Raw genomic sequence first — 26,945 nt, forward strand, 5'->3', positions numbered from 1 at the left:
TCTGTCAACACTGAAAATCCCCTCCCCGTCAACATGATATAAAACCATACAGAAGGCAGCTCAAATGGCCAATTCCCACATGAAGTGGAATAAGCAAAAAATGGCAGTATGGACATATTGCCAAATCTAAAGCTGTTTCTATGTGTAATTTCCCATAGCTACTATGGGCTGTTCATTTTAGCTCCACAACTACTGAAGGCTGTTCCCAAAACCACAAGCAGTGGCTCTCATCCTACACATTCAGTAAACAGTGTAGAAAAGACAGTTTATCAAAACAGAATTTACATAGGTTACAGTGGCTTCTACCACCACAAACCCATCCCTCTCACTTTACTTTAATTAAAAAAACCAAAACAAAACACAAGTTTTGAAGTGATCCTTTGCTGAAGCTTTTTAATACTAATCACTGTGCTTTTATTCTTAAAAAGCTTGTTTTACAGGGTACACTGAAGGAAAAAAGTTAGTGTTGATGAGGTTTCCACCTTTCAGTGAAGAAAGTCATTACTATTGCATAAAGAAGATACCCAACCAGAATAATGAATGTGCAGGCCAGTGGTCTAATGCAGAACCAAGCTGCAATGAAATATATCATGAACAAGGAAAGAAGAGTCCTGTAGCTTGCCAGAAATCTCAGACTGATCCTTGGTTGCCGAGAATGTCCTGATCTTTGTTTCAGTGTTGGGCTGTGCCTGCCCTTCTCTGCAAGGAATGGGTTGGTAAGATGATAGCGACACAACATGCCAATAAAGTCTTCCCTGGAGCAGAGAATCTCCATTTGGTCAGCAAACTAAGGTAAGAAAAACTTGAAGTCAGTAACAGTACAAGAAAAATGTAAACAAAAATTAAAATTGTAGATTTTAAGTTCACACTGAAAAATTCTTGCTTTTATGTTTTGATTTGTGTTAAGAGGACACGAAAGAGGATTAGAGCAAATATAACTCAGAACTCATACATCTTTCAAAAGTTAGAATTATTCCAAAACAAATTTATATTTGTATTATAGTAAATCTGCTCATTTACTCTTAGTAGTACAAAGCAATAAACCAACATAAGGAAATCTGGGACAACAACATTGGTCACATCATTCATATGTACTCAGAAGTGTGTAAATCTTATGTTAGGATACAATGGAGTGAGGACAAACAGTCAAGTTGCAAGGCAGGTCTTAAAGGAGTGAGAGGCAGAAAGAGGGAAGGAATAGAAGGGCTAGGTTTGATTAATCCTTTTCCTGCTTATTCTGACAACCAGGGAAGCAGAGTGTTCTTTCATTATGCTGGTATGTGCTAATATGATCCTGTGAAGGATATTTCTTCTATCTCAACTACCATAAACAATACATTTCAGTGTAATGACTGTGTCTGACATGGAGATAATGTCTTGACAGTTACATTTTACAGCTCTTGAGAAACGGGGAAAAAAAAGTGATTCCAGGCTGAAAGAAGGGCCCTATGGAATATTTGCAAACTGATGCAGAAATCACATTAATGGTGAGAGTACAAAGCAAGTGTGTAAATTGTACATATGCACAGGTCAGAGAATAGGAATATGCAACTGAAAAAGAGAAAGAAGACTTCTCATTGCACTTACCCTTTCATTAATTGCTGAGGACAACTGGAACAACAGTCGCACTAGAGTGGCATTTTCATAACTTCTAATGGGCTGAAGCTCAGCATCACCTTGGTACTCTATCTCAAACCTGCGTAAGCCATTTATGATCTAGGAACAGGAAAGGAAATCACGTACTTTATAGCTCAAATTTGAAATGCGTTTAAACTGATCTCTCTCCTCCCATCCCTGACAAACTATTTCTTCTGATGTAGAGGCACACACTCTGCTTTCTTAAACTGAAGTTCTAGAAGTATTGGGCTGGAAGCTTTTCCCTCGTACCTGATACCTGCCAAGAGGCGTAAGAATTAGTCCGTCTTCACTCTCAATGCAGTCTGGAAGTTGCTTCTTTCCATTCTCATCCTCAGCTGCTCCACAGTTCATCATCAGTTGGGTCATCTGGGCTTCATTCAACTAATCAAAAATAATTTATTAATAATTATTTGATTCTACCACCTTTTTTCTGTTCCCCGTTTCCCATTCTCCAGTTCTTGTGTAGCCCCTGACAACCATATAGCCAATGACTGCCAACAGAACAGGTACTGAAAACAACCCATTTATCAGTCTACAATAGAAATAAAAATACCCAAAAGTGACCATTCTTAATTGTGTTCATCACGTGGCAAGCCCTGGCAGACAGGAGTATTTTTGGCCAGTACATCCTAGCCTCCTCATGGCCATTGCTTAGTTCTATGTTCTCCCAAGTCAGTCTTGTGCAAGCGAACTTGTATAAAATCGCTTTGCTTCCTTTCAGCTTACTGAGAGGCAGCCACCTTCTAGCATCTATTAGCTTCGTCACTTAGTGTATACATACATCCTTTTGAATTTCTACAGCATCTTACATTGGAAGATCTCAAAGTGCTTTAAAAACATTAGGCTATAAAATGCCCCTTGGTAAGCAGGAAAGAAATGGGATTTTTCTAAGTGGCCACTTATTATGGGTACCTAGTTTAAGATTGCTTGGGCTTGATATTTAAAAGTGTGGAGTACCTGCAACTACAGGCACTCTGAACCTCTGGAAAAAAAAATATCAATCCTAAAGACTCTCAAGATAGGCACCAAAAATTGAGGTACTCAAAACGAGTGGCCACTTTTGAAAATTTTGGCCTAAGTGACTTGCCAACAATCACACTGCAAATGAGAGCTGGAAGTAGATTGCCGGAATTCTGACTCCCATTAATGCTACTTCCCTGTAACAGCACTTGGAAGAAAGTTATGTACCCGAAAGATTTGGCATAAGTACTCCTGTGCCTTCTCCAAATATTCATCTGTTTTCTTGATGCTGTCTTGCCCAATTTCATCTAGGTCATTGCCTGTGTAGGAACCATTCATGTCAGAAGAGCCAAATCTAAACCAGGATAGGAAGGACTGACTAGCTATAGTCTCTGCAGAGTGGTCTGATATGGATTTTGCTGTTTGCTGGGCCTGGCCTATTAACTGGGCCAATCTTAATACCTGAAAAATAAAAGACAGGAGGACAACTAAATAAAGCAATAGGATAAAGGACACAAGTCAGTAGTAAGCACCAGCATGTGAATACAAGTCTGCCTGGTGACCTGGCAATCAGAATAGAACCACACATTCACTCCCTTAGCTGACATGGACTTGTGCTGGTAGTAGTCATGTGCTCCATCTCCAATAGAACAAAGGGAGTCACTGCAGCTGGGGCATTCAGAAGAATGCAAGTGCTCCTCAGCTTCCTTTGAGATGCATCTTCCTTCGTTTCATTAGCCTGCTGTTTAGGGAGAGACCATCTCTCTCTGCTACACCATTTTTAATTGGCTTGCTGCTGGGTACTGATTATCAACACTATGAATCAGAAATACACACACAGTCGTTGTTGAGAGATGAAACAAGTACATGCCCATAGCAGATTGCTCCAAAGCAATACCCCACTCCACCCCACCCTTCAAGGCTAAAAGCATTGTGTACATTTCTATTTTCATACTTGTTATGGAAGATGCTCCAAACAGATTCTACAACCACCACCGAACTCTTGATTTACCCCCTACTTTTTAAGAGATAAAAATTCTCCCCCCTTACATGATAGAGCAGATATTCAGTATGGAGACATATCCCTCACAATAGTAATAAAGGGGCTTACAAAGAGCAAGTAAGCAAGGTCATTGCTTACCAAATTCCTGACTTCTGGACCAAACATCTGCTTGTACTGTGAGTCCTGTCCTTCCAGGCAGTAAACATGACTCTTCACCTTAAATGAGGCATCTGTGATTGTTGGAGGCCGTGATGACAAGAAGCTCCCACCAAGAGAGGGGGTCATGAAAAGTCGGTGTTGACGGTGAGGGATAACAAGTTCTGGCTCCAGAAATAACTGCTCTCCTAGAATTTGGGATAAGATGATGTGGGGTGGAGAAGACTAGGTTATACCTTCCTTCTGATTTGGGGATCTAGCAATACAGTTTTTAACCACTCATTACAAGGTTGCTAGGTTATTTGGGGGGGAGGGGTGAGGACGAGGGCAGGGCCTTATTAGTTCAATTTTTCCCTGAATCTTCACTCCTACAGCAGAAAGAGCTTTCACTATTACAATGGTGCATCTAAAAGTCTATATAGACATAGTACTTCTACGTCATCATTTGTTGTTGGAAAGGATATTCTGGTCCACTTACTTGCCAGCCTGAGCATGTTCCAGCACCTGAAATTTTTGCTGCTTGACCAAACCTTCCTGCCCCAACCAAAAAACCCCCGCTGTACCCCAATACTCCCAACATGCAGCTTTCAGGACACTCTGAATTGATTTCTAGAACTTGGAGTGCAAGTTCTTGCTGACTAAACATCTTGCTGAAGTTTGAGTAAATATAAATTCCTGTAGGGCATTACAAAGTTTTAATTCTGAGTTAATAACCAAACACCACAAACACGAGTTTATGTTTACTAAAAATATCCAGAATCATGTTCTTTCCATATTAGTTAGAACAAATAGGAATCAGGGAGACTGATGAACGGAAATTAGAAAATAAAATAAAAGAAAAACTTGTATATATGTATGAAACCAATACTGTAAATAGGAGCAAAGACATCAGATCTCTGAACTTCAATGTCACATGAAGCAGACACCGCATCCTCCAATTCACATTTCTCCATGCTTTGGAGGCAGAGTCGCCATGGAACAGACAACAACACAACTCTGCAAGAAGGCAACCTGTTATTCATTACCTTTTTGGATCATTTCAGCTAGATTGGGCTGAGCAAAGACCTTGGCCACTCGGAACACCATCAGGGCATTTTTAGCACTGACCAAATCTGTGCGGAGAGCTCGGTTCAGAAAACCTACAAATAGCTTGGTGTACATCAGTAGGTTCTCTTGGATGAAGGGAGCCCTGTCAAAGTAAAAGTGGGTTTGTGAATACAGCTATTAAAATAAGGAGTAAATGTATTCAATCGTCTGCCAAATAAATAATCTCATGGAATATATTTTAAACCGTCAACTGAAATGATCTCATCTTTTCCATTCCATACATGACAAAAGAATGTCCGTCCCCACACAAGAGCTGTTAGTCACCAGTGACAATCTCTGATTTTGTGCTGGCAGACATCTAGTTGCACAGATATGCAATGGCAGGATTTCAGAGGCAAGCTAAAGCCTGAAGTTTGGTTCTAACAAAAGCATTGATTTTACTTCCTCCTGCACAAGTATCCATGAGAAACTGGTGCTGCCTCTTCATGAAGCCCACCCTCACTGTTGAATGGATTGTGCCACTATATATATTAGGGAAGGAGTAGGTGCCTCTGAACAGTTGGTAAAGTCAACACACAAGTCAACCTGTGGAACTCGTTGCCAGGGGATGTTGTGATGGCCAAAACTATAATAGAATTCAAAAAAGAACTAGATAAATTAATGGAGGATAGGTCCATCAATGGCTATAAACCACGATGGTCAAGATGCAACCCTATGCTGTGGAAGTCTTTAGCCTATGATTGCCAGAAGCTGGGAATGGACGACAGGGGATGGATCACTCGATGATTGCCTGTTCTGTTCATTCCATCTGAAGCACCTGGCATTGGTCACTGTCAGAAGACAGGACACTATGCTAGATGGACCAACGTTCTGACCCAGTATGGCTGTTCTTATGACCCAGGATTTTGGACATAGTATAATGCAATGAGCAGTGTAGCTTGTAATGTTGGAGCCACCTGGAGGGACTTTGTTGAACATGGGAGAGATGGTGAAGTAAAGGGAAAGACACCAAGGAGTCCACACAACAGAAACAATGAACAGAGCTTAAGCTTATCAATATCGCTTTAAGACAAAAACGCTTTTAACCATGTCAGGGTGATGGATATGCTATCTTTGTTCTTTTTCAGCAGGAAGGCCAGTCTGTATGAAGCAAGTTACTTAGAGTAACATGTCAGGAGGAACCAAATGGGGTAAACTAGGGAAGTAGTTCTTAACCTTTTTCATTCTGTGACCCCACCTAGCGATAAAGAAAGGGAGGGTGCTTGGTCACAATTCCATAGTTTAGAATCCATGAACTAGATGCTTACAAGGAACATTTAAAACTCTGCCTTAGAATTTTGCATATGAAAATCTCAAACAGTTAATAAATGCCATCTGCTGAAGTCAGAATTAGGGTGACTTGTGGATTCTGCTCAGGAATTTCCCCATGTTTACCATTTCTCTGATACACTGCGAGGATGAGGCTCTGCACTCTGAAGTGGTTTCTCAGGAGCGTATCTCCAGGGCTGCAAGTAGCTTAGCCACATCTCCAGGACCTGGCACAAAACCGGAAAGACAGAAGAATCAGTTCAACTGAAGGAGGAAGATTTTGCTTGTTTTTTTTTTATTAAGTCTCTAGGACAATGACATTCACTTTCTTAATGCCAACAAAAGGCTCAAGGAATGAAAATATCTTGCAAAAGTCTAAGCCCTGAAGAACAAGTCTTTATGATCATGTGCCTTTGCATCAGAAATGAAGAGAACTAAATGCATAGTAACAATCCATTAATGAAACATTTTAGGAAATGCTTGGTTGTATTGAACAAGCAGGTCACGCTCCACAATAACAGTCAGATGAAAGAGTATTAGGTGGCTGCCATGGAAAGGAAGATGCATCACCAATCAAGCTAATGTGCTAGTATTGGTGTATGCAATGTTGTTGTAGCTGTGTTGGTCCCAGGATATTAGAGATACAAGGTGGGAGAGGTAATATCTTTTATTAGGTCAACTTCTGTTGGAGAGAGAGAGAAGCTTCCAAGCTTACACAGTGCTCTTCAGCTGTGGGACACATACTTAGGCTAGGGTCTACACTACAGAGTTAGGTCAAGGTAAGCTGCCTTAGCTCGATGTAACTCTGTAAGCATCTAAACTACAGTGTTGCTCCCGCCAATGTAAGCCCCCACTTCACCAACATAATTCCACCTCCACGCTTACGTCAAGGTAGTTAGGGCAACACAGTGTCTGTACAGACACTGCATTACTTACATTGCCCGCAAGCCCTGCTGGCTCCTCACCTGGGCTGTCGGCTCTGCATGGAGCCCCCTGCCTGGGCGGTCAGTGCCTGGCAGCAGGGCTCCAGCTGAGGGCTCTGCACGCAGCCGCCCACACAGGCTGTCACTGCCCCACACAAGTCGGTGCTAGCGCTCCTGGTGAGGATGTGCACTATCAGCAGAAAGAGAGTAGTGTGGACATGAAAAACTGCAGTAATTACTGCAATGGCCATATGTCAACCTAACATAGGTCAACTTAATTGTGTAGTGTAGACAAGACCTTAGAGTGCCACAGCTAAATACAAGGTGGAACAAATTGTTTAGCATAAGTAGTTAACACATATTTCAAGGGACCATTCAAAGTGAAGTTGCCTGTTAACACCCCTCCAGTCATAACGGAGAAAGGAGGGGGAGAGGCTACTGGGAGAGGTTGTTAGTGCGTTATAGATTGCTGTATTAAGCCATAATTCAGCGTCTCTATTCAGTCCATGATTTTTAGTGTTTAGCAAAGCTATGAATTTAAGCTCCCAGGCTCGTCTTTTGAAAGTGTTGTGTAGGTTTCCTTTGTGGATGAGGACTGATAGGTCAGATATACAGAGATCGCTTTGTCAAAAGTGTCCACCCACTGGTGATATGGTGTTTTTGTCTTTTATCGTTTTCCGGCGAGAATTCATTCAAGAATATAGTGGTTGTCTGGTTTCACCCTCACAGTTATTATTGGAGCATTTAGTGCACTGGATGAGGTACACCACATGTTGTGATAGGTATGTGTAGGACCCATAAATCTTGAAAGCTGTGTTGTGGGGAGTGATGATCGTTGTAGCAGTGGAGATATATCTGCAGGTTTTGCATCTGTTGTTCTGGCAAGGTCTGGTGCCACTTTGAGTTGGTGTGTCTTGATCTGTGGGGAGCTTGCTTCTGATGATGAGCTTGGAGAGGTTGAAGGGTTGTTTGAAGGCCAGAAGAGGGGGCTCAGGAAAGATTTATTTCAGGAAGGGGTCCCCAGTGAGTGTGGATTGTAGCTGTTTGATGATATTCCATATGGGTTCCACTGTGGCGTGGTAGATGACAACTAGGGGTGTGTGGTTGGAGGGGGTGTTATTTCTGTATTGAAGTAGGTTCTCTGGGAGTATTTGGGTGGCCTGTTCCATGATGGGATCTACTTCTCTGGTGGAGTGTCCTTGTTTGGTGAAGGTGGTTTTGAGCGTGTTAAGGTGTATATCCCAGACTTTCTCCTCAGAGCATATTCGGTGGTATCTGAATGCCTGGCTATAGATAATAGATTTATTGATGTGTTTGGGGTGGGTACTGGACCTATGAAGGTAGGTGTGGTGATCCGTGGGTTTCTCATATATAGTTTTTTGTAAGGTTCCACTGTTGTAGTTGCTTGTGGTGTCCAGGAAATAGATGCTAGTGTGGGAGTGTTCCAGGGAGATTTTAATGGTAGGATGGTGGTTGCTGAAGTTGTGGTGGAAATTTATGAGGGACTTTGTGTTGTCTGTCCAGAAGTTGAAAATGTCATCAATGTATTTCAGGTATAGTATTGGTTTTATGGTGCATTTGTCCAGAAATTCTTCAAAGTGGCCCATGAACAGGCTGGCCTATTGGGGAGCCCGCCTAGTACCTATGGCTGTTCCCATGGTTAGGACAAAGTGTTGGTTGTTAAACGTAACATTGTTATGGGTGAGGATGAAATGGAAGAGTTTGGCGAAGTGTTTTGGGTGGATATCTGTGGATTGTCCATTGTCTTGTAAATATTTGAGGCAGGCAGCTATGCCATCTTTGTGAGGGATGCTGGTGTATATGGAAGTGACATCCATGGTGGTAAGGATGGTGTTGTGTGGGAGGTTGGTAATGTTGCTGGGCTTGTGGAGGAAGTTGGTTGTGTCCTGCAGGAAGCTGGCTCTTTGCTTGAGTGGTTTGAGGATGGTTTCTATGAGCCCCGATATTCCTTCAGTAAGAGTGCCATGGCCAGATATGATGGGTCTGCCTGGGTACCCTTGTTTGTGTATCTTGGGAAGCATGTAGAAGGTCCCTGGAGTGGGTTCTCCAGGGAGAATTTTTTGGAGTTTTCATTGGAGTTATTTGGGGAAGGATTTGATGATATCCTTAAATTCCTAGTTAAATTGTGGTGTGGGGTCTTCTCTGAGTTCTTTATAGCAGATGGTATTGGAGAGTTGTCAGTTGGCTTCATTAATGTAGTCATCAGAATTGGGACATGTAGTATCACTCACTGAAGCCCCATCTTGTCCAGTGAGACACATGGAGGATGGGCTGAATAATGTTTTGTGTTAATGCTTTTTCAGTCCTCCCTCTCCAATACAGCAGTAGGCACTCACACAAGAAATTACTATGCAACAGGGGGTGAAATCTTGGCCCCATTGAAGTCAGTGGCAACTCTGACTTCAGCTGAATTAAGATTTCACCCCAAGAGGTTTCCCTATGGTCTCTTCTGTCCTAAATGCCATACTGCAAACATGGTAACATGGCAGGCCAGTCATGTCACATCCCCCAAGAAGGAGGAATGTATATTTAAAATATCTTGATATAAGAAATTAAAGCCACATTCTTTCTCCCAGTCTGGTTAGTTATAACATGATTAGACTGTATTATTAGATAGGACAAATTTATCCATAAACATACAGGTCCTCTGTAGTAAGAATAGCTCATTCTCAACCAGTAGTCATTTCCATAAAGGGAAAGAGAAATGAACCATCACCACATAGTTTCAGCAGTGTCTAAGAATTCCTCTTTCAAGACCTTTACTACACTTCATTTCTAACTCATCTTAATAAATGTGTATTTCCCTCCTCCCAGAAAAAAAAAATGAAAAGGGAATAGTGTTCCCAAAACCAGTATTTTTATCATTGCAGCTGGCCCAGTTTTTTATTAAACACTAATTCTAATTTTGTATGGACTCAGCAGAAAGACAGGCTGGTACATACAGCTCTGAAAGAGGCATCCAGGGGCCAGTGACCAAAGCAATGCTGCAGGAAGATATAGAGTTTCTGCTGGACAAACCGAGGAATCACAACTCTGCAATGAGATTCAGATACAAAGACACATCATGTATAAACAAACAGTAGATGGTAACGTAATATCTCAAACATTTAATACAGAAGTAATGAGTTTTCATAGGTTCTCTCTCAGCTGAAGAAAGAACTGATAATTTGAATAAGTCTGAAGAGTTCTAATAGTGATGCCCACAAACAGCTATTCTAAGGCCAAAAGTAACCCACATGCCCTTAAGAAAGCTGCTTAGCGTTCTCAGCTGGAATTTCTCTCTTGTGCATTTTCAGTAACACAACTTGCCTTCCACCCAATAATGATCTGTGCATGACCTTTGCAGAGAAATGTACAGAAATTTCTGCACCAGTCTGACTGCTCTTCTAAACTGGCTTCAACTTCCCTCTGGTCTCATAGCAAATGTTAGCATTTCTAAAGACGTTTGAACCCATCTCCCCTTTTTCTAAAAAAGCAAAAACATTTTCCATTGTGGATACATTCTTGATTGGGAGCTAACTACTTCCTTCTTCCCTGTTCTGATCTGGACCACAGCCCAAAGTGCACGAGGAATGTGAAAGTGGGCGCTCTCATCCTCTTAATAATGCAATTTCTGACTTCGCCTGTCAAACAACTTGCTTTCAAGATCTCAACAAAAGCAAAACTGCTAAGCTATATATTAATTAGTGCTTTATATGCTCAAAAGGCAGTTTGACTGTTTACCTACCTCTTAAATTCCTCCAGTGGGCTGGCTGTATGGGAATGGGCTGAGGGCGAGAGTGGTTCTGGTTTCAGGCTGTTGGCAAAAGCGTGCAGATGCTTCACAAGCAGTCTTATCACTAACACATGCTCCTCTGTGGGTTTAAATGACTCCTGCATTCAAACCAATAAGCAGAAATGTAAGTTTTGTTTGCTACCCTTCTATGAGGGAGCTCAGCGCAAAGATATTTTCATATCAGACATTTAAACAGAACAGGAGTGTCCCTACATGTTTAGTTCTTTGCCACCCGATTTGAACAAATTATCTCCCCAAGAGAACAAATTGCATCACTACTCTGCCTTCAATAGCTCACTAACAAATATCAGTGAGGCTTCTTTTAGTCATTGTGGTTACTGCGGGAAAGGGGTTTACAGTCTATCACAATTTGTTTCAAGTTACACTAACCCCTAGAGAGTACTAGCGAACATCACTAAGTAAGTTTTAATTTAACTTAGCCCCTCCCAGGTAAAAAAAATCCATTATTTATTATTAATTATCATCATCATCATCATCAAGTGTCTGCTGTGGGTAACACAACAGAACCATTGTTATGCTCTCAACTCACTCTCTACTGTGCCCTTCTTCATATGTGGGTGTTCTTCTGCTTTCTAAAAAAGAAAAATCCTAAAAAAGTTATGGTAAGAGTAATATTTTCTTCTGGTGCTCATGCTTTGAATGATCCTGTTGAACTTCATATCTGTAAGTTTGTGTGTGGCGGTGTATTTCATTCAATCTTTTTACTGGACGTGTGGGAGATGTGAAGATCTTTTTCACAAAAGGAACAAAGGAGAGTGAGAGTGGGCCAGTCTGGTATTGCTACCAGAGAGAGGTGTGAGGATATGGAGGAATGGGGAGATGATATAGGGAGAGAAAAAGGCAGTCAGGTCTCAGTGTGCCCCTTCCCCACTACTGCAGAGTCCAGTGGCACACATCAACTCTACTGGTGTTATAATCTGCCTTGGAAACAGTAAAGTAATATCAATCCACTACTAAGGGCTGCGAGTCAGTTAGTTTATATAAAGCCTGAAGGATAAGTTACCTAATAAAGAAGAGCTCTTAGGTGGGGGTCTTTCTGGTGCTAGGAACTTAAACCACGATTTTCAAAAATGACTGGTGATTTTGAGTGTCCAGCTTGAGAACCTTTATAGGGGTCTGATTTTCACAAATTGCTGAGCACCCACCTTCTGAAAAATCGGGCCCTTTAAGATACCTCAAGCCAGACACCCAAAAATCACTAGTCACTTTTGAAAATCTTGGTCTTTGACTACCTCCAGGAAAGCATTCTCTGTTGTTTTATATGAGCTTTCAACTGTTGTTTGTATGGTTGCGTGTAAAGCCATTGTTTATTTGTTCACACTAACAAATCCTCTGTCACTTAAGATCCGTTTGACAGGCTAATGTCCTCCTAACAGATCACTAGCATCACCATGAGCATTGTTCTTTAAACTTAAAAGGCAACTTCTATTCTCCCCACAGCTTTCCAAAAGCTCTTGACCTCCAGCCCTAGTTTGCAGGACATGTACACCCAGTCATGCCTCCCTTCACCCAGCAAGGTGGAGAAAATGTGTATTTCACATAAGCTTAAGAACACCACTATGGACTGGCATTACAATTTAAGGCTACAAAACCAAGCACTGGGCAGTAGATTTTTATTTTCCTTCTTAAGCAGCATGTTGATTAACAGTATAAGTGTTCATGCCACCTATGCAAAAGCAGAGCACTAAATGGCTAAGGTGGGGAGAATTCATACCAACATTATCTTAGCTTTATGAAATATGTGTCCCACCAACTGAGGAACCCGTGAATAGAGGGCTGAAATAGGGAGGGTGAACCCAGGAATCTGTTCCAACAGAAAAGACTTTGCACGCATGTTCTGAATAATTTGCAAATGTGCATCCCACATACCCCTTTGTGAAGTTAGGCAATCAAGCTCAGGCTGCCAATATTAATTTGACACTGTCCAGCTGTGTTTCACTGGAAGTATAGAACAACTGTTTACATGTTACCTACCTCTCTCATTAGGGATACAGCCATACAATCTCTGACCTCCTCTTCCCTGCAAGATTCATTTAAGGGAGCAGTACATGACAGACAGAATTCTGCCATTAGCAAAGTAAGTTGCTGGGCCAAGAAGACATTAGCACAAGGTCAAACTTTTCCCTTTACAATCCATTCAGAGAGTTGCATCTCTTAAAATGGGCATATTAGGAGGAGCAGTTAGGATGCCCTATCATCTAACATCCTTCTCCATGGTGTTCATTAGTATCTCTCAATACCTGCTGCACCTAGCTTTACAAATTTTGTTTCAGTGGAACTAATCTCTGAATCATCTTGCAAACCAAACATTGGCTATACAGCTGCCTTTTCTGCTAGTGCCAATTAACACACTTCGCAGATAACAGGATGAAACAAGATTTTTAAAAAAGAAACAAAATGAAAAGATGGTAATACTTGGTATGCGTGGAGGGCCTGGTAGCCGGATAGGGCAGGACTACTGTGGTGTGTACTGGAGATACTGAGTCGGTATTGGAGAACCTCCAGCTGAGAGACAACAGAAACAAAAAGGAAGGAAAAAGGAAGAGGAGAGAGCAAGAGAAAACAAAAAACAAGAAACAGTGAGAATGATCCGAAGGAGGAGGGGTGGGAGGAAAAAAATAGAAGTCACAAATACAGTCAATGACAACATATCACAACAGCTGCAGCCACAGTATTCTCTTCTCCTTCTGATGTTCAGTTCCTTAATTCCACAGTACATTGACTCTCATTCAAGTTGCAAAAGTAATTGACAGGACACTGCTGTTGGGTCATAATTAACATTACTGGGTTGGGGAGAAGCTATGATTGGGTCAGCTCTGTCACTGCCTCTACCTCAAAAGCAGCAAGTTTGTATCAGTCACCTAACAAGCAGTGCATAGAGACACACAGCTTCTGCCAAACATGTTGAGGAAATCTCAGGCTCATGAAAATAAGTCCAACTTCTTCATTTCAAACCAACTAAACTGCAAGCCAGAATAGCTGAAGATAGGGATTAACACGTGGAATGCTGTGACTTGGAGCAAAAATAGTCATTTTTCTGGAAACTTACTTCCAAACTACTATGAAAGCTATTGTAAAGCTATCCCTTGGGCTGCAGCGCACTGGGAGGCCAAAGTTTGGGATTCTTGCTTGTGCGCCAGTGAGACTCAGAGGAGCAAACAAAAGGACATATCTTGTCCCGGACATGGAGGGGGAAAGGAAAGGGTTCATTCCCCTGCTGTGAGCCTCTCCAGTTAATTGCAGTCACCAGACAGGAGCCGGCATCTCCATGTTTTGTTTTTCTAGTTAAAGGCCAAATACTTTGGATGAGAATTACAAGTCTATGGAAAGTTAATAGATTTCAAAGAGAGAATGGCCTCTGCTATTAGAGGGTAGGAAAAAAACCAAAAACAACTACCTAACAAAACAAAAAGACAAGCTTGTTATAGAGCATAGCATGCTGAAATAAAAACATGGCCATTAAAGTTCTAAGCTTAGTGCCAAGATCTTCTCAAGACTCAACCGCACTCCTCTTTGGACAGGAAACATTTTCTAGAACTAATCAATTTAGTGGTGAAGAGGATACTGTAGCCACATTGACGTGTATGAAATAAATAAAAAAAATCAAAACAAAATGTACACCTATACAGAGACCCAAATAAATATCAGACATCTAAACTAACTCTCCGTCTTACACCTCCTCTAAGTTTATCTGTTCCTTTCTCCTCTATTTTCAGTTCAGTTTTTCAGATTTATTCTGTTTTGCTTCTACACTGCTAAAAGAGTGGTAGCAACGCCACTGCAAGCTCCCCAACAGCAGAGCCCATCTTTTGCTTTGGTGATCAACTCCCCTCCCATTTGCTGCAGCAAGATCTAGACACCTGAAGGGTGCCACACATGCAGTTGTTACTGAGATCTGTGATCCCTGGCAATGGAAGTGCAATAGGCTTTACACAGAACCCTATCAGATACTGACCCCTTAAAATAAATCAAATCATGACAAAAGCAGAAACTAAAGGGAAAAGATACTGCACACCTGCACCCCCCACGCAAGCAGCTGCAAGACAGACAGAGGAAGGGAGAGTACAATAGAACAGAGGAAATATTAAATTGAATTAAGTTAAATTAATGTGGGAAGTAATCAAACCCAGCATGATAATAGTGTCAGCCTCAGGCTCACTCCACATCTGGGAGCAATTTCGAGCAGGGTAATCACAAAGGAAAGTAATTCTTCCCAAAGCAAACTACAGTTCCTCCCCATACCTCACCTCTACCCCTTTATTACTAAAGTAACAGAGATCCTTAATGACACAAATCATTCTTAAAATCTGCCTGTTGCTTTTTCAGACAATTCAGAGGGGCAATGAGAAGTGACACAGCTGGATCCAGCATGGCACTCCCAGATAACCTGTGTCTTTCTGCTGGGGGAAGATGCATCAAGTTCTGTGGAATGCCATCCCATCTTCCTCTTTACAGGAGTGTTTGTAGCTGGAGACTTAAAACAGCAATAGTTTAAAATCATGAATGGGCCCAGGTACTGAGACTTTCTATGGCATTAATCATCCCTCCGCTCCATACGTGCAGAAAGGTAAATGGAAACAGGAAGGTAAGTGGTCATTATTCACTTTACTTTTAAAGTTTATGGTATTCTACAGATTTGCAGTCAAAAGTCCCAATTAAACCCCCTTTGAATACCAGAGAAATGTTACTTTTGCAAGTTCTAGTTTCTCACTCACATTTGAAAGAGTGATAGGCTTCACTAGTTTTTTTTTCAACTCATCTAGAAAATACTTTAAGGATCAGTTAAATAATCACTGCTTGAGAAACAGTGCTATCTCCACACCTTCTAGAGGAGGGCATCTTTTTGGATTGGGATGCCACTTCCCTGCCTTTGTTTTCTATTCTGCAACCTACCAAAAAGCAGGAGGATTTCATTTCTCTACATGGCCATGTCTAGTGATTCTTGGGAAATAATCAGGGACAGAAGTAGAAAGACACCAGGCAGTCATGGCCTCAATCCTACCCTGATCAGAACATCTGGGCAGGAGCCTACAGTGGCAAAACTTCTTTAGGCTCTACCCATACATTTCCACAGCATAAGTCACACTGTTTTATGAGCATTATCATCATCATCTGCTTGGATGCTGCCATAACATTAGAAGACAGCGTCTCAGCTACACAAGGTGAACAGAGGAGAAAAGTTTAAAGCGATGCATTCTTTTTTTACCTAAACATAAAGCTGCATGCACAAAGCCTATGCAGACAGAGAACAAAGGTACTTAAAAGCAAAGCCTTTCCATCATTGGTGCATAGCCATGCTGCTAGGGTTCCTGAGTGGAGACCTACCATCTTTCTTAAGAGTTTGCAGTCTGACCTCAAATCATTTTGTTGAATAAAAACAGACAAACTTGCCACACTTAGATCTTCAATATTGTTCCCTAACAAAATATTTGTTTTATTACCTGATGAATTGAAGGATCACGATGAAGTGAAGGATCAGAATTTCCCAGATAAGCAACTCTCATCTTACTCCTTCACACATGAACAAGCCTTGAGTAACTTTTGCATTCCCCTCCCCTCCCCAGTGATCTAATGGGAATCCTGAAAATCATCAGGCCCCCCACTTTTTTCCCAAATTCCCTCAAATCTCAGCACTCCCAACTCTTCTGATACTCTTCCCCTTTAAGCACATCAGTTTTATTCTTGAACAGCTAGAACAAATGGCTTGTAAGCAATATAGTATCTTATTTAAATAAGACCTTATAAAAGATTCCAAAGTTACATACACACAGAAACGGCTTTGGCTACCATTACAGTGAAATGCAGCACAACTTAACAATGCCAGTTTCTGGGATAGGAAACAAAGAATATGCTTTATCCAATTAACACTATAAAGATAGTTGATGAAGACCCATTGGAATTGGATTTAGGCTAAAATCTTTGCTCTTGAAAAACATGTCACTGGATCTTCAAATGACTCATTAACTCCTCAGTAACACTATTAGCTCCAGAAACCAAATTTAGGTCTCTTGGATGGCCATGTTGACATTTTGGTGTGGGATTCTAATATATCATTTTATGCTGAGGTCCTACCAGTAGATAGTGCTCCAATTACTATGAAGAGCACTGATTATTATGACCATTCCACAAAGTCAATTTTAATAAATAAATAAATTTAGTTATTGCAACAAAAGGCAAATTTGGATGACACAAGCACTTGTTCACAACATCTTTTCATCACTGGGGTTTAGAAGCTCAGATGTATGCTTTTAAGAGCACTTCTTTGTAACCATCCACTTAAAAATGCTCCATAAGATGGGAAGCGACAAAGGTTTACCCCAAGATAAGAAGCCAACAAGCAGGAGACACCAAGAATGAAGCACAGGCTATTACCTTGACGTGAGGGGACTGCATTTTCTGATACATTTCAAGTGAGTAATGGTGAAGCCACATTTCAACAAAAACCTGCAAAACAACCAATGTTTTCTCAGTCAGAGGAAAGATCCAGAAATAGCCAGTCACAATCTGCTTTTTCAGGATCTCTTTATTGATTGGCCAAATTGAAGCCTCTAGTATATCAATCAATAAAGGACTAAGTTATACTTGTAAAATAGCGTAAGCATATACGCAGAGATGTTTCAATTGTTACAGACTCGGTTCTTTCTAAGTTCACCTTTACTAAAATAATACAGTTAGTCAGATAAGTCTGATCCATATAGTATTATACTATCTCTAAGTATTATTTCATATTATCTGCAATCACATATATCTGTATAGTTACACTGCATGTTGCAGTTATGAGGCCAAAAGTTACACCCATGCAAGCCCATCTACTTCAATGGTGTTACTCAGGCGCAAAAGCAGTTTGCACCCACCAAGATGTCTATTTTATTTTCTCAATATTTAAGGCCCTTATGTTTTTGCCATTACTTGTATTATCACTGAACTTATATATTTGTTCTTAGGATACTATTATACAAAATAAGTCAAATAACCTAGTATAAATACAAGAAAAGTAATAGGACAAGCTACCACATAGACCATTAAGTCTGCAGAATTGTAAACACAGTTTTGAAACATTGAGAGAAGAGCTCTTCCTGTAGCTTTACACAGCAGAACACTCACTTGGGAATATCGGTGATCCAACTTCAGTACCTTTAATTTATTAACTGGCATGTCTGTTTAATAAGAATGTGGGGTTCTCTCTCAAGGGAGATGGGAAAAGGCTGCAAGTGAACTACATACAAACCAAATCACACATTTCCTATAGGTATTACTTATCCATCTCTGAATTCAATAACTTAGACCTGTCCCTTTTGACTCTTCCATCTCTCTTCCAACTTGCTTTAAGAATAAAAGCCCAATGATCAGTTTAATCCTTTAGACTCTAAGAGCCTTGAAGCAAAATCTAACATAAGGTTAGGTTTCTTTAGGCCAAGATATGTCAATTCCCATGAAATATCAATTATTTATTAATCGAGAGAGAGTGGTGAACAAAGCACTTGAGGAGGGTGGAGGCACAGCCTCCAGTGACTCCCCAACATTGATGCTTTATTATTTAGATTGTGATAACACCCGAAATGTGTTAGGCAATTTCCTCATACAGAGGAAGACATCGTCCCTGATTGGAAGAACTTATAGTCTACACAGACAAAGACCTGGTTGTGGCAGTGGGAGGAACTGTTAAATTTTTTTTCCCAGTACTTGTCTGGTGACTGGAGTGAGGGGGAGGAAATGAACAAGAACCACATCATTTACACTCAATAGAAGAGCAGATTTATTTGAAAGAGACACGTTATCAAGGTCACTATACCTTAAAATAAAGCTACATTGACAGCTATTTTTGTTTTTGTTTTTGGATGAGACATGGGATCCTTATCTTCTGAATTCTACGAATTATTTTTTAAAATTGATTCTTGCTTGCTTGTTGTCCAATGGAAAAGACAACAAAATTTAGGTCTAATTTAGCATGTGACTCACCATAATGTTATAAATGCTTTGGATAATCACATAAATCTCAAAACATTAATGAATTAATCCTCATAACCACCTGCAAGGTAGGTACAGTATTATCCCCCAAACTGAGGTGCAGAGATTGAGTGTCTTGCCCAGAGTCACACGGGAAGTTTGTGGCAGAGCCAGGAATAAACCTACGAACTCCCAATACTCAGTCCTGTGTTTTAGCCACCAGATCATCCTTCCCCATAAACATCTTGATACACACAGTATGGTAGTTTACACTGTGCAAACAATATTTCAGTTTAGCACTGGGACAAGAAATCAGGGTATTTAAAAAAAAAAAATTTCTAACTCTGGATATTTCTTTCCCTAAATCAGGAGCGACTTACACTGGTGTAAGTTGGATGATACTCAGGCCCCTAAAATCCAAAAAGAGTGACAACTGTTGCTTAACAACTTAGCAGTGCATTTTTATGTTCTGTTTCTTTATATTATGTTAATGGAAAACAACAGCTGCACTGCTCAGTTCCATGAACAGACTGCAAGCTGAAAAGAAACAATCTTTAGTTAGGAAAAAATAGATTTACCTGCAAATAAGCTTGTTCGGCCATTCTAACTTTAAAAATGTAAGAAAATAAATCAGACTCACCTTAAGCAGTGTTTCTGATCTCCAGATCTCTTGGGAAGCAGGATCAGCATTCACTGAAGGCTGATGGGCAATATGCCGTTTCAGCAGGCTAGTGTGATGCAAGCCATAAGAAGTGAAAGGCACTGCTGGGGATCTTTAAAGAGAAGTTTATATAAATATTGAATCAAAGGGCCTCTGTACAGGGACAGAGGTCACAGACTGTAACCACCAGGAGGACATGAAGAAACTGGATAAGAGTTTGTGCTAAATAAAGCTCTGTAATTAGAATTTTAAAATTAAGCAAGAGATTGCCATTACTAGCCACAGCATGAATCAGTGTCCATTGCTATTTTATTATTTTAAATTTCAGTATGCAAACCACACACAGCATTCTGCAGCACACTATTTTACTTAACCTGTATTCTGTTCAATTTTATTGTGAGGTTAGGCCTTCATTAGTCAGCTAAATGATGAACAGACATATTTGATCTAATTTAAGGTTGAAGAAAGCATGAGAGATGGCTTTTGGGAGTCACTAAAAATACCATTGTTAAAAAAAGCCAAAAGCATATATATGAGTAAAAAAACCATTTTGGATGATAAAAATACCAAATTCAAAATCAACCTTACAAAATTGTATATTCCCATTCATCCCAGATGAGTAAGATATCAGTTTTGTCGTTATTAATCATTGTAAAGGGCAGACAAGTAGATTTTATGCACGTGCTGGTAAATTTTTATGTCAATTTTGCCAGGCTGATTGAAAAGCATAAATTAAAACCACACACAGCTCAAAAAAACTTCAGTAAGAGGTTGAAACTCTTTCCTAAGGTCCCACTCAGTTTGTGGGTCCCACTCAGCATGTAATTATGCATAGTCAACCCTAAACTTTGATAACCTGTTATATTTATAGTAAAAGTCATGGACAGGTCATGGGCCATGAATTTTTGTTCACTGCCCGTGACCTGTCCATGGCTTTTACTAAAAATATCCATGACTAAATCTTAGCCTTAGCCATAATTAGTGGTGCTGAATGAAAAAAATTCAACAGCCACAAACCATATTTATAATCCATCACTTGCTCCACTACTCCAGGCTTGCAAACTTTCAGGATGTATTCTCCATTATAAGACTACTATAAGAACATCCACACTGGGTCAGACTAGTGCATCTAGCCCAGTATCCGGTCTTCCAACAGTGGACAATGCCAGGTGCTTCAGAGGGAATAAAAAGAACAGGTAATCATCAAATGATCCATCCTGTCAGCCATTCCCAGTCTCTGGCAAACAGCAATCCCTGTCTATCCCGGCTAATGGCCATTGATGGAACTATTCTCCATGAACTAATCTAGTTCCTTTTTTAATCTCGTTATAGTCTTGGCCTTCACAACATCTTCTGGCAAGGCGTTCCACAGGTTGACTGTGCTTTGTGTGAAGAAATAGTTGCTTTTGTTCATTATAAACCCATTGCCTATTAATTTCATTTGATGACCCCTAGCTTTTGTTATGAGGAGTAAATAACACTTCCTTATTTACTTTCTCTATACCATCCATGATTTTATAGGCCTCTATAATATCCCCCCTTAGTCGTCTCTTTTCCAAACTGAAAAGTCTCAATTTTATTAATCTCCTCATATGGAAGCTTTTCCATACTCCTAATAATTTTAGTTGTCCTTTTCTGTACCTTTTCCAATGCCAATACATCTTTTTTTGAGATGGAGCAATTTATACAGGTACAGTCATGTTTATTATATGTATGGATTATATAAAAAATATACGCAATATAAAAATGGTGTCATTTTCTTACATTATCTATGGCAAGAACTCATCATTGAAGCAAGACAGTTTCTGAGAGCACTGCCCATGCAGTCTAGCACTGATAGCGCATGTTTATCAAGTCATTACCTAGGAGCAGGTGAAGGGATGGCCCCCCCAGGATTGGAAGAAGATGGCGGAAGAACACTTCCTTCCGTGGGGAGAAACCATTTCAGGTATGTGTCCACCAGATTGAAGTAAGCGCAGTTTGAAGGGCTGACATGATGGGCGGTGGGAGTGTTCTGGAATATATACACACAGCCTATAGTTACAATAAGTAAATACACATGCTGTTACAATAAGTCACTGGGGACAGGGATTTCAGCACATGATAAATCTCATTGTGGGCCTGATGCAGGAATTACTGGATGAAATTCTATGGCCTGTGTTATGCAAAAAATTAACCTGGATGATCATAGTGTTCTATTCTAGCTTTAAAGATCTGTGTTTTCATGAGCTCTTCTATAATGATTTAGTGTACTGAATCCCACTTCATATCCGACATCACCATTAGATACTGCTAAAAACAAGGGAAGTTTAGTGCCCATGTGGTGGGGCAGACTAGATCTGGAGGCCCCACCTCACCCTTCCCCAGAAAACAGCAGAGGAGAAGTCCTCCAGGCATCCTAGAGTGGCTGCAGGGGAACAGCCAATTAGAGGGTTGCTGGAGTGACCAATGAGGGGGTCAGAAGGGCCATATAAAAGGAAGCAGCAGTTGCTGCCTGGAGCTTGAAGAGGGAGGACTGGGTGTCTGTCTGTGCAGAAGAGTAGCAGGGCTGAGCCCAGGGAAGGCTACTGAAGACCGGGTGCCTGCCTGCCTGCTTGCCTGGCTGGAGGAGTAGCAGCAGCAGGACTATGGACAGGTCAGTGTGAGCAGGCTGAGCCCAGAACCTACCCAGATCAGGTGATGATACTGAGGGGCCCTGCTGGTATGGTTACAGCCTGAGCCCAGGGAGGGCTGCTGAAAGGATACCCTCAGTTGGTGTTGAAATGGGGCCTCTATTAGGTTGTTGAAGAAGGCAGTGTCTCTAAGAAGGAAGCCTGAGTGCTATGGCTCCATACCAGGGCCATGAAAAGAACCTGCTGAAAACCATCAGTTGGGGGGGGATGAGGGAGGAGAGATGCTTGTGAGAGGTGGGTGTTGTAAGAACAGAAAGAAAGGCAGGCTCACACTTGACCAGAAAGGAGGTACCCCCAAGAGGTGGGCACTATCCCACTCAAAACTAACAGGCTGCAGACAGGTATTTGCCAGAAGGGAGGGGTGGTCACAAAAGGCAGATGCCGACCCCGTTACAGCCCAATATAATACAAGATTGTCATGTTTGTATGTACAACAAAGGATGAAAGATGATCAACATCCTTGGCAGGTATAAAGTAAGTGCACAGAGAGCTGAAATTTCTATACCTCCTTCATTCTCAGCCACTGACAATGGAATGCAGCACTGAGAACAGGAAGATTTATATAATTATATAGATGTGTATAATCACTGTCTGTTTTCATCATATCAAATGATATTTATTAGGCAACAGGTGCAAGATTTGGTTTAACTGGGCTCATGCATTTAGAGACAAGATGGAAGCTTTCAAAGTGCATTGAAGAAAGGGTTTGCCAGAGTGATATTCTTTAAAAGGAAAAAAGCGTAAAATTTACTTACCTTCTGTGTGATAAGACTTATTGCAAAGTAAAACATGTAATATTCAAATGGATCTGGAGAGACAGAGTCAAGAACAAAACAAGTACAGCTTACTGGAAACATGATATGAATTTATTGGCCTTTTAAATCTTCAGTATCTCAGTGCTAGTGTTAAGACTTCCTAGTGCTCAAATCTGAACTTGCTGTTGATCTTTTGCTCTTTTCCCAGGGTGTTTATACACTGTCAGGTAGTGTAGGTGTTTTCTCCCTACCAGACAAACAACTTAAAAATATTTATGAAACATAAGGGGTGAAATCGTAGCCCCATTGAAGTCAATGGGAGTTTTGCATCAACTTCGATGAGGCCAGAATTTCACCCTAGATATCTTCAAACATATTTAAGATTTCAGTGAAAGACAAGTTTAAGTCTAAATATTCCCCTACAGTGCTGCTATGTTCAGATTGCAAACATGGGACTAATGCAATTCACTGTACAACTAAGTACAATAAGCAAATGGCAAAAATGGATCTTGATTTCTCAGTTTTAGTCACTTAAAACATTAAAAGGAATTAAAAAATGTAAACCCTTTAATTGTTAAAAGGATACTGAGGGCCAAGTTTGAACCTAGGCCTCCTGATGGAGGGAACTGGACTTTGTTGTGGTATAATGAGCATTCTGGTAGGATTCGCTCTTGCATTGAAGCCTTTACGGGGCCCTGAAAAGACAGAGTAATTAGATACCTAGCAGGCTACTAAGAATAAGTGAATTAGTTTGAGGATGTATTCTTCTATTACACTGTAAAAAGACATCTGGTTCTTAGTTCTAGACCACTGCTACCAGACAGCCATGGAAAAGTTATTTCACAAAGCTTCCACGGACGCCTGTTTTCCTACAACCATAAATTGTTATGTTCCACAACCAGGAGGACACTTAGCCTTCATTAAACTTACAGGAAAGAAGTGTCTGAGAGGAATGAGATGTTTTGAGAAGAAGAGATGCTTTCCAACAAGCTTGGAAGAGACATTTTAAACTCTATTGATGATCAAGATAAAAATAGTCTAGTGCCTCTTTTGGAGGCCAAATAAAAAACAGAAGTTAAAGTTCTTAGTTGAACAGCCCAAAAGTTAGCTTGTGTTAGTACCAGCAAGCAGCACAATTTCTAATAAAATCCATGATAGTGAATTCTTTGCCTCTAACAGCCCTCTGAAAGAGTCAACAATCTAGAAATCCCATCTCCAGAGCCTGCTGTAATTCAAATACTATAGTGGCAGGTCCTATCCTGAACCCAGAATGTGTGTGTATGGGACATTCCAATGGCTGCAACACCAAATTCAATTTTACACAACCTTTAACAGTTACTTACTGGAAGATAGGAGACTGGGAATTCATATCTGTACTCCTCAGCCTGGAGTTTGTAAACCAGCTTCATCATTGGGCCACTGTAAACAAGCATCATGAAAAACACAAGGAGTATCCTTCTTTTTGCACTTTTTGTAAATGAATGTTTACATAGGAGGAAATGTCAAACACTGATTTATTAATTCACCATGAACTTTCTACTGTACTGAAATTTGCACATCTACCTGGGATCCAGGAAATCCAGGGCAATAGCATACTCTGTAGGATTTGCTCTTCCATGCAAACAGCAAAGATTCCAACCTACGATGATACCATCCAGACTACCAAAAATATTCTCCACTAGCCACGGGAAGATGGAGTGCAGTTCCTACAGGAAAGCCACCAGAAAAAGGAGTGGAGTAAAAAAAAAAAATAATTTTAAAAAGGGGAAAAAAAGATGGCTGTTCAGATTTTGTCTGAAGAGCCTTAATTTCAGACCTCTGAATGCATGAGATTGTCCAACTACAGTCAATATATACATAATTATTTCTTGGTCACACCTCTATGTGCAGAAAATTCTATGGAAATAATTTAAAGAAATACAAATGTGAACATTCTCTCTCCCCCCTCCTCCCATGTGAAGTTAGACTCTGACCAACGTAGTAGAAAACCTTCATTCTTTATTTCCAGACTACTATGGTTCCAACTGATCTGGTTTAATATCAGTCATGTGTCACATCTTAAAATACTAGTGTCTTCATATTTGGCATTTCAGAAGAGATGAAAAGTATGATTAGGAAAGTGATCAATTAAAAATTTAGAGTTTGGTAACTATTGGAAAAATTCTATGGCTTTTAGGAAACTACTGAAATCAACTTCACAGAAGGATCTCAAAACCATCTGTAAAGGCAGGAATAAAGAAATGTTTTTAAAATCTCGTTTGTATAACCCCACTGAGGTATAGTTCACACTTCAGTCATGAAAAGATAGCAGCTCTGTACCTTGGCAGGAAAGTCTTCAATGACTATCTCCAGATCATGGCACCTCTGAGCAAAGGGTTTGTTCATGCAATCTGCCTTCAAACTGGCCTGTTATGGACAGAAACTGAAATCAGACACTGAAATCACTTCTCCAAGAGGAAGTAAAAAGGGCAACACTTGTAAAGAGCTTGGCAGAGAATTCTGTAGTTCCAGTTTTGTATAGCGCTCTTGTAAAAAAGCAATGGTATATCATTACTTCCCTCATAAGACTTACTCTAAACATAAGTATTTTTAACTCAAGACAAGTCTCAGTTATAGGTTTGATTTAACCTACTTGACTCTACACTACATGTTTTAAATTAAAGAGCACGTAGTCAATATGTAACCATTTAAGTTCTATGAAAATAAGACTAACACTTAGAATGGTCAACACACACTAGAGTATTTGAGAAGAGGGCCTACAACATTCTCAGGGCCGTTTCCACAGTGCGCTTTTGGATTTTATGCTGTGACTTTTGTAAGTAATCTGTCAAGAATTAATGAGTGGAGAATTAAATTTTCAAGTGATTTGGCAATTCATTAGACAAAAGTAATATCACAAGACTTTCCTAATACCACTAACCATCTGTACTGGTACTTACCAATAGGAAGCTAGGGTGTTGTAAGTGAGGGACAGCCATAACCATCTTTCTACAATGTCCAAAATGAGGGATGGTCTCAGCAAATCACTGCAAAGAAGAGAGACAAACATCTATGTGAATATTAAAATCCTATGTTACAGCACTGCCACAACTCGCTTTCTGATACATGTATGGTTACGCATGAAAACAGGCAAATGTATGTTGATTATATCTGGGATTAAGGTGCTGGAGATCCCCGACACAGGTAACTATACTGTATTTCCCGGATAGTCGTAGCACTGCACATTCACAGTGAAATAATCGTCTTTTCCAAATAAACGTAACAGGGCGGGGTGGGATGCAAAAAGAGCACTTTAATGAGACTGCACCTCAGGCAGAGGCACAAAACGATTCCGAAGGGACACAACCTAGATGACCTGGCCTGTACGAAGCGTTTAGGGAAGCACCAGTCGTGCAGAAGAAAAGACCCTTTCCAGCTGTGAGATGGTCTGCAAACCCTTAATGCTAGAGGTCCCCGAGATGGTGGCTGCTGTCTCTAGGGGAAGACCAGACGGGACCAACAAAAGCAGGATCCCGGAAAATGTTACGTTTGTTGGGGAGCGGCGGGGCTGAGACCCCTCCAGGGCGCTGGATACTGGGGGCCCCATTTACAGCCTGCCCCGAGGGCTGAGACCCCTGCACGGGGCGGGAGGGCGCCTCAGCTCCGGGGGGAGGCTGTAAACAGGGCCCCCAACACCGGACCCGCTCTCCCGGGCAGCGGACCCCCACCTCGCGCACGGACTGCGCCCCCTACCAGCGCAGGAGCGGGACCACGTACACCCCAGCTTCCTGCCCCACGGCCCAGGAACGGCCCCTCACCTCTCCCCGCTGCCCCGTGCCGCGCTGCAGCGCCCCAGACCATTTTCAACCCGCCGCCGCTTCCGAATCCCCTCCCCCTCCTCTCGCGGGGCCGCCGCGGCTGTTAGACGTCATCCTTTCGGGCGACGCGTTGCAGTGACGAAATTCCTCCCCCGGCTGGCGGGAAAGAATCGAGCGGTGCCCCCGCCCCCACATCCCCAACCAAGTGCCAAAGCGAGGCTTGGCAGCCACGTGCGGTTCTTGCTGCTCGGGTTGCGAGGG

At 41.2% G+C, this 26,945-nt stretch overlaps 1 protein-coding gene across 2 annotated transcripts; it reads right to left on the reverse strand.

Annotated features, from left to right (window-relative positions):
* Positions 1-375: 375 nt before the first annotated feature.
* Positions 376-26,740, reverse strand: SMPD4 (sphingomyelin phosphodiesterase 4). Of its 2 annotated transcripts, XM_067549993.1 has the most exons (20): positions 26,685-26,740; positions 25,827-25,913; positions 25,207-25,293; positions 24,451-24,593; positions 24,231-24,306; positions 23,474-23,582; positions 22,888-22,940; positions 21,323-21,474; positions 19,440-19,572; positions 17,225-17,296; positions 13,268-13,357; positions 10,784-10,929; positions 9,999-10,089; positions 6,239-6,339; positions 4,783-4,946; positions 3,740-3,945; positions 2,827-3,060; positions 1,888-2,019; positions 1,588-1,716; positions 376-787 (listed from the first exon to the last, which is right to left on the reverse strand). In XM_067549993.1, exons 2-20 carry the CDS (start codon positions 25,869-25,871, stop codon positions 461-463), a joined length of 2,490 nt encoding a protein of 829 aa, XP_067406094.1. In that variant the 5' UTR covers positions 25,872-25,913; positions 26,685-26,740; the 3' UTR covers positions 376-460. The 2 variants fall into 2 exon arrangements, with proteins under 2 accessions (XP_067406094.1, XP_067406095.1); XM_067549994.1 differs by lacking the exon at positions 13,268-13,357 and having other exon boundaries at positions 26,685-26,739.
* Positions 26,741-26,945: the final 205 nt, after the last annotated feature.

Source organism: Emydura macquarii, unplaced genomic scaffold (assembly GCF_026122565.2).
Source record: "Emydura macquarii macquarii isolate MOO-44397 ecotype Brisbane River unplaced genomic scaffold, CSIRO-AGI_Emac_v2 contig_1254, whole genome shotgun sequence".
NCBI classification, from domain to species: Eukaryota; Metazoa; Chordata; order Testudines; family Chelidae; genus Emydura; species Emydura macquarii.

What these genes read in the sequence shown, in the direction of transcription:
- SMPD4 (XM_067549993.1), bottom strand. Translation starts at nt 25,871, where the DNA reads ATGGTTATGGCTGTCCCTCACTTACAACACCCTAGCTTCCTATTG. An exon ending in AACACCCTAGCTTCCTATTG is followed by an intron (nt 25,294 to 25,826) that starts GTAAGTACCAGT and finishes TGTCCATAACAG; the next exon opens with GCCAGTTTGAAGGCAGATTG. An exon ending in ACTTATGCCAAATCTTTCGG is followed by an intron (nt 2,020 to 2,826) that starts GTACATAACTTT and finishes ATTTTTGATTAG; the next exon opens with TTGAATGAAGCCCAGATGAC.